Consider the following 8,500-nt stretch of genomic DNA (forward strand, 5'->3'; position numbering starts at 1 on the left):
AACCTCAAGCAGGACTACTGACACTCTCTCTTTCTCACACACACACACACACACACTACAGAACAACCTCAACCAAGGCTACTGACACGCCCTCTCTCTCTCTCTCACACACAGACACACATTACTACACACACACTACTACACAAAGTTACATTTGAAGATACTTGAATATCTACTAAACACAAAGGGACCCATGGACAATCACACAGGAGGTGGAAAGTCAAAAATCTGTACTACAAACAGTATTTAAACCGGACAGCGGAACAGCCTGGTGTGATCAGAACCACTTCCTCATCAGTTCAGCTGGACTTTAAAACACCTCTGATTTTCACAGCTACTTTAATCACAATGATTAATTAATTCACAGCACAGGCAAGACCTTTGGAAGCAATGCTAGCTCTATAAAAATACAATGTTTAAAAAAATATATTTATTTAAGAGGTAACAGACAATAATATGTTAATGTTGACAGAATAGACATTTTAAGAGTTTTATCTGATCCTTATTTTTCTCTTGTATTCTACATCCATCAAAATGACATCCTCCCTGTGAACACCTTTTGCTGTTCTTTTCTGAAAGGTTTCTGTCCAGGTTTTAAATGATGTTTTGAATCATTATTCTGTTGCATTGTAAAGTTCTGTTCAGCTATTTTTAGTCTGGAGATTCTCTGTTTGATTCCAGAGGTTTGGTCTATACAGCATGTATGTATAAGACAACACTTTATTGTTCCTGAAGGAAATTGCAGGGGGGAAAAATTGTATAAATGTATTCTTGAAGACAATAACTTTAAGGGCTCAATTTCTTACAACATCTTTAACAAAAAGGTTATGATTTTGTTGTTTACCAATACATGAACAAAGTGTAATATGAACTTTGCAGCTTCAAAATGAAAATGTTTAGGTGGGTCACCACTTTGTATGCTCACACACTACACTGTGTGTTCATACACTACAGTGTGTGTTCACACACTCCAGTGTGTTTCTAAGCTATTGCACCTTTGACAGTGCTGAATGATAATTACTGCAAAACATATGATACAGTATAATTCTGCATCATCGAGTAGGTCCTTCGGTGGATCTTTGCCTGGTGCCACTTCCTAATGGAAACAGCACAGCACAGTACAACATAACAACACAGCATGACACAACAGCACAGTACAACATAACAGCATGACAACGTAGCACAGTACAACACAACACAGGACAGCATAACACAAACAGCCCAACACAACACAGCTCATCATGGCAGTCTGATACAACTCAGGAAGGCCTTACTGTGTAGTTCAGACTGGTCAGCTGTGTCATGTATAACTTGTTTGTATGGTCATGGTTCTTTTTGAGTTCTTCAGTGTTCTATCTAGCTGAATGATCAGTGAAAATCTGATGTAAACAGGATGCAGACAGGCTGTAATCAGACATTGATTCTGTGTCTCACCTGTATATTTCCTGCACATCTGCACACTGACAGATGGTGTATTTGGTATATTTAGTACTGTGTGTGCGCAGGTGTCACTGCATGTCTGTGTGTGCATGTGTGCATGCATGCTACTATGTCTGTGTCTGTGTGCGTGCATATGTCTGCATGCATGTTACTCTGTGTGTGTGTGTGTGTGTGCGTGCGTGCGCACGCACATGCATGTTTGTTTGTAGGTGTATTCCTGGCGAAAAAAACCCATAGTAACCCTAAACTGCATTGTATTAAGATTTTAATGGTCTCAGCAACAAATGTGGGAGTTTGAATTTTATATCAACATCATTTTATGATTTTCCCTTTGTGGCCTAGAGAACTGTGGAAGTTTCCAGCATTTTCCCACAACAGTTCACTGCAGTAACAGTAGTGATGATAGTGGCATGTGTGTGTGTGTGCGCGTGCGTGTGTGTATGAGTGTGTGTGTGAGTGTGTTGCAGTATTATACAGTGTCACACTGACTGGTGTGTGTGAGAGTGTGTTGCAGTATTATACAGTGTCACACTGACTGGTGTGTGTGAGAGTGTGTTGCAGTATTATACAGTGTCACACTGACTGGTGTGTGTGAGAATGTTGCAGTATTATACAGTGTCACACTGACTGGTGTGTGAGAATGTTGCAGTATTATACAGTGTCACACTGACTGGTGTGTGTGAGAATGTTGCAGTATTATACAGTGTCACACTGACTGGTGTGTGTGAGAATGTTGCAGTATTATACAGTGTCACACAATGACTGCTGTGTGTGTGTTGCAGTATTATACAGTGTCACACTAACTGGTGTGTGTGAGTGTGTTGCAGTATTATACAATGTCACACAATGACTGCTGTGTGTGTGTTGCAGTATTATACAGTGTCACACTGACTGGTGTGTGTGAGAGTGTGTTGCAGTATTATGCAGTGTCACACTAACTGGTGTGTGTGAGAGTGTGTTGCAGTATTATACAGTGTCACACTAACTGGTGTGTGTGAGAGTGTGTTGCAGTATTATGGAGTGTCACACTAACTGGTGTGTGTGAGAGTGTGTTGCAGTATTATGCAGTGTCACACTAACTGGTGTGTGTGAGAGTGTGTTGCAGTATTATACAGTGTCACACTGACTGGTGTGTGTGAGAGTGTATTGCAGTATTATACAGTGCTACACAATGACTGCTGTGTGTGTGTTGCAGTATTATACAGTGTCATCATTTTTATGGGCCTCTAGATCATAGCTCATATGTCTATTTTTATTTTTCTAAGTTTGGTGTGGTTTGTGCATTATGCTTACACTCTGTGTATTCTCTAACTATGCGTGTGTGTGTGTGTGTTTGTGTTTGTTAGGCACAGGAAGCAGAGCGTAGGGAGAACTATGCTCGCCTGGTTCAGATGGATGGGCAGGAGTTGGTTCCCAACCCTGAGAGTGTGGAGTGCAGGATCTGTTACTTACAGCTCCAACCAGGAGAGGGCGTCCTACTGAGAGAGTGTCTCCACTGCTTCTGCAGGTCAGAGACACATGCAGAGAGTAAGAGATGGATAGAGAGATGATCAGAGAAAGGATATTAATGACCACATTGGAAATATATCTGTGTGTGTGTGTGTATAAAGTGTCTTCCTTGATAATATGTGTAGAGAGTGTCTTTGTTCAGTGATCTTTGTATGTATATGTTTGTGCGTGTAGAGAGTGTCTTCGTTCTGTGATCTTGCTATCAGAGGACCCCCAGGTGGCATGCCCGTACAGAGATGAAGCATATGCGTGTGAGTGCACCCTACAGGAGAGAGAGATTCGTGCGGTGAGGACTCACACTGTATACACACACTGTCCACTCACACACTATACTCACACAGTACACTCACACATGCACAGTACTCACACACTAACAAAGCACATATGCACACTCATATAGTACACTTATATACAAAGTACACTCACACACTTCCACAGTACAATCACACACATAGCAAACACACACAGTACACTTATGCAGTCCTGACTAACTACTCAACACACTCTGGATGAGTAATACATGCATAATTCTAAGGCACATTGTGAATTTTGAGCAATTATACATTAACATATGTTAATATCTTAATAATATGTGTAAGTCAGATTTGTATTTGTCCCCTGCTGCTCTGTGTGTATGTGTGCACCTGTGTGTTGTTTGTGATGTGTGTATGTGTATATGTGTGTGTATGTGTGCGTGTGTGTTAGCTGGTTTCGGGTGAGGAGTATGAGCGCTGGTTACAGAGAGGTCTGTCTGTAGCTGAGTCACGGTGTGAGGGCAGCTACCACTGTGCCTCTACAGACTGTCCCGGCTGGTGTGTGTACGAGGACACTGTCAACACCTTCCACTGCCCTGTGTGCAACAAACACAACTGCCTACTGTGCAAGGTGAATACACACACACACACGCACAGACACACACACTCTCTCTCGCTCTCTCACACATTCTCTCTCCCCAGGCGATACATGAGGGGATGAACTGTAAACAATACCAGGATGATCTGGCTGCACGTGCCATCAATGACATCGCAGCCCGAAGAACCAGGGACCTACTGAAGGTCTCACATGCGCACACACACACACACACACACACACACACACACACACACACACACACACACACATGCATGCGAGAGAGACCTTTAGGAGGTCTCTGGTTCATTGGGCTGCAGTGTGTGTGCACGTGTGCATGTGCACACACACTGCAGCCCAAGGAACCAGAGACCTTCTAAAGGTCTCCCTTACGCATACACACACACGTTTCTTCTTTGTGTCTTTCTTTGACCCTGTTTGTATCCCTCCCACAGACTCTGGTCAGGTCTGGGGAGGCGATGCACTGCCCCCAGTGCGGAATCATTGTGCAGAAGAAGGAGGGCTGTGATTGGCTGCGTTGCACTGTCTGTCACACAGAGATCTGCTGGGTGACCCGAGGCCCACGCTGGGGCCCAGGGGTACGAATCTCCTCCTCTAACAATTACTTACCCCTTATTTAATGAACAGGGTTTAGGTGTTGATTTTGTCAGAAAGGACCCTGTTTAAACTAAGAAGCACATATTATAAGTAACATATGTTAAATGAATGTAAATTAGCATAGTTGTGGTACTTAATGTTTTAGGATATGATGTTACAACACCTTTCTCAGTCCTAAAGATACTTTACAATCAAAACACTACACAACTTGTTTTCTGAAGTATGGTGGGATTTGTAGTTTGTTGAATGTGAGTGGTGGGATTTGTAGTTTGTTGAATGTGAGTGGTGGGCTTTGTAGTTTGTTGAATATGAGTGGTGGGCTTTGTAGTTTGTTGAATGTGAGTGATGGGATTTGTAGTTTGTTGAATGTGAGTGGTGGGCTTCGGGTGGGTCTGAAGCTGATGGTTCTACTCACAGGGCCCTGGAGACACAAGCGGAGGCTGTCGATGCAACGTCAACAAACAGAGATGCCACCCCAAATGCCAGAACTGCCACTGAGAGAGAGAGAGAGAGAGAGGGAGAGAGAGAGAGAGTGATAGAGAGAGAGAGAGAGAGAGAAGGAGAGGGAGAGGGAGAGAGAGTGAGAGTGAGAGAGAGAGAGAGAGAGAGAGAGAGAGAAGGAGAGGGAGAGGGAGAGGGAGAGAGAGTGAGAGTGAGAGAGAGAGAGAGAGTGAGAGAGTGAGAGAGAGAGAGAGAGAGAGAGTGAGAGAGAGAGGGAGAGAGAGAGAGAGAGGGAGAGAGAATGTGTGATAAACCAAAGCATAAAAGGAGATGGACAGCAACAAGCCAAAGCAGAAACTTAATCAACACAATAGTTGGGGGTGCAGTGCATTCCATTCACTGTAAATATTTATTAGTAAATATTTATTATTATTAAATATCTTATTTATCAGAGCTATAGCACACTGAAGTATTAACACACATAAGTGCCGTTGTTTGCCTGTTCCAAACCTCAGAACCACTAATGGACCCACAGTAGCACAGACTAGATCTTCTCATATGGACTTTTAAGTCCAGTAAAACTTCGTTTGCCGTGTTTTTACTTAACACTAGGGCAAAACAGCATAACTGTTTGGTAAAATTTAACATAGTCTTACTGGTCTTTTAGAGAGCTTTAAGTATGCAGAGAGATTCCTCTCTGGTGAGCTGTTGTCAGGTGGAAATAGCAGGATTCCTCAGGATGTCGCTTATAAGCTTAGTGCCTTAGGATGTTTTGGGAAGTACTTGCTAGTGGTTTTCTTTCTTTGTTTTGTAGATAAATCTAGAAAGAAATAAATGCTATGTTTATAATAATTTAATGTACACCTCAATCTTTTAAAGTTTAAAAACAGGAATAAAAATTTCAACCTACGAATGTCTTGCACTGTTTCTGTTTTGCTTTTGGTTCAGTAACAGTGAATTTCAGTTTCACTTTCCTGGTGTCACGGAACGCTCCCCTCTCTGTTGCGTGGTACGGCCCGCCGCGTGTAGTGGGAGTTTCTTGTTTGTAATCACACCTACATGTCTGCACACAGCTGCATCTAGTTAGTGTTGTTCTGTGTTTATGTATTTGAACCCCTGTCGGTTTGTGCATCACTGTCAGTCATTGCCTCTGTTCACACTGTCAATGTTCGTGTTCGCCGTTTACGTTATGTGTGAGTGCCACTGTTGTATGTTAATAAATTCCTGTCTCTGTCAAGGGAGTCTGTGCATCCTGCTCCCTGCCCTGTAGCACTCGGGGCATTACATAAAGGAGCAGTTTTTGCTCCTTTGTGAACTTTCATGTTTGTAAGCAGAATCAGTCATTCGTTTTACTGCACAATTCATTTTCTTTTATTCATGATTGGAGCACATATCTGAAGTAAAAAACAAAACCCTTTAACTATATACATGTAGACATAAAAAACCCAGAATTTCAAGGATTTATATGCAAGGCCAGTGTTATCTGAGTTGTATCTGTCGTTCCTACATCTTCCTAATAAAACACACTAGAACACACTAAATAGAAAGAAAGATGCAGACTCCGGAATGAACTGAAGAGAAGAGCTGGTCCCGTCTTTATTCTGAGCTCAATGTTACAAACGAGCCATTGTCCAGAAAATGTCTAACAGTCTCAGGTGGGCACACCTCTTATACATTTTCTTCATAACCATTTTTATTTTTTCATAAATATTTGTCCAGGTTCCACTATTGTTCTCCAAACCACACATAATTCAATGTATACAAATTGATATTTAATACTTATACCAACCAGTTCTTGGTACCATTAAGATCATCCTGAACTGCTATTTTTTTTTTTAAAAGGTGATCATATTCTATATCACTGGCTGCCTATATTGGTTCTTCCGGTGCTTGGCCGGGCTGTCCTGTCATTGAAGCAAGGCTCTCCCTTCAACTGAGGCCCCTAGAAGCCTGTAAAAGAGGTGCTACAAGACTTGGCTAGGCAGTAGTTAAGATACTGGACTTGCTGGTTGCTGGTTCAAGACCCTGATAGCTACTGTGGTCCATGGTTGACTGCCTTGCTGGCTGTATGGAGAGCCTCCCTGTGAGACTGACTAGCTGGGCTGATGAGCACTTGAGTCCTTCAGTGACTGAAGGGGTGTTCTGCCATATTGCTACACCAGAAGTGTATGATGGGCACGCTTGTGATTATAAGTGGTTTGTTGCACAATGCGAACTCTATTACACATACCAGCCCCGTCTGCCTAACCACAACAACCTTCATCATCTCTGACTCACGCGGAGGGTAAAAGCCTGAGGGACTACACTGGCTTCTGGTTCCTCTCCACTGCTTTACCCCAACTTCATTCTTCACACACTATGGAATTCTGGACACTGGCAGCCACTATGTGCTGGAATGAGCCAACGCTTATGGGCTTACAAGGGGAGCTGCAGGCAGAACCTGCCTGCAAGCAGGAGACGGCATCCCTGAATGATGTCACCTACGACCATCTCCTGGAAACACTGCTCCCTTCGATGGAGGTCCTCTTCTTCAGGATGAGAGGCAGCAGCTGGTTGGAGCTAGAGTCCAACACAGAGCTGATGAAGGTGAGTACAACTCCCACCTCACCACTGCGTATGTCGGTGAGGGTTATACATAAGGGATGTTCTCTCATTACAGCCCCCATTGACTCTGGAGCTGCGGGAAACTTGATGGACTGGAGCCTTGGTAAAACGCTGTGGATTACACTTGTTCCTCTCTCATTACCTGTGCGAGTGCACATGCTGGATGGAGGTCCTGTATTGGAGGGGCACATTCCTCATGTCACTTTCTTTGTCACATTTCTTTTTTTTAATTCCCTGCTACTTCCCAGCTCATCGTAAGCTCACTGGACAAAAAATTAGTCACCCATGGCTGAAACGTACCTACTAGCATGTAATAACAAGTGTGATTCGATTTGGCATGCACTGGACAAGTTTCTGGATGTAGGCGACATCAATGTTCAGCCACTCTTGCATCAAAGAATTGTGCAGGTCAGCCAGATTTCGTTGAGGCCTTCCCTGGCATCTTACTCTTTGTTCTAGGTAGTCCCACAGATTTTCAAGAGAATTCAAATCTGGGTATTTTGCGGGCCAGTCCAGATATGTGAATACTCCTGAATGTTCATCATGCCAATCAGTCACATTTTGTAGCCATGTGTATATGAGAATTGTCACCTTGGAATACAGGGACAGGAATGTTGTGTTCCTCGTTAAGATAATGAGCAAAAGGCAAGACCTGTTTGTTCAAGACCCACCAGGTATTTATAGCTCAACCATCCTCATGCAACACCATCTGCAGGAGCCAGAAGTTACTACCACCTTAAATATGCAAGGTCCATAGAGTTGATTAGGATTCCTCTGGTTATGCACACACAACTCTCACATCTCATAGTCACACAATTTTATCATACAGTGGGAACCCTCTTGCCAACAACACAGCCACTGTGGACAGCCCAGAGGCCCATAATGACATCTTTATCCCTGTGCTTATCAGGACCCAGCGGAGGTCTTTAGCTCCTCCAAGGCTGCTCAGCTCCCTCCCCATTGCACATATGACTGTGCTATTGATCTGGAGGAGGGGGCTACTTGCTCTCCATCTACATCCAGGAGGTTCTGGCTCTGG

At 43.4% G+C, this 8,500-nt stretch overlaps 1 protein-coding gene across 3 annotated transcripts in view; it reads left to right on the plus strand.

The window, feature by feature from the left end:
* The window catches only part of shrprbck1r (sharpin and rbck1 related), an 11,441-nt gene extending 6,462 nt beyond the window's left edge, over window positions 1–4,979 (plus strand). For all 3 annotated transcript variants that reach the window (XM_035519851.1, XM_035519853.1, XM_035519852.1), the window contains exons 9-14: window positions 2,787–2,947; window positions 3,124–3,235; window positions 3,655–3,834; window positions 3,906–4,004; window positions 4,254–4,397; window positions 4,834–4,979. In XM_035519851.1, the coding sequence (XP_035375744.1) occupies window positions 2,787–2,947; window positions 3,124–3,235; window positions 3,655–3,834; window positions 3,906–4,004; window positions 4,254–4,397; window positions 4,834–4,914 (777 nt within the window). In that variant the 3' untranslated portion in view covers window positions 4,915–4,979. The remainder of the gene's footprint in view (window positions 1–2,786; window positions 2,948–3,123; window positions 3,236–3,654; window positions 3,835–3,905; window positions 4,005–4,253; window positions 4,398–4,833) is intronic.
* Window positions 4,980–8,500: the final 3,521 nt, after the last annotated feature.

This window comes from Electrophorus electricus, chromosome 19 (assembly GCF_013358815.1).
Source record: "Electrophorus electricus isolate fEleEle1 chromosome 19, fEleEle1.pri, whole genome shotgun sequence".
NCBI classification, from domain to species: Eukaryota; Metazoa; Chordata; class Actinopteri; order Gymnotiformes; family Gymnotidae; genus Electrophorus; species Electrophorus electricus.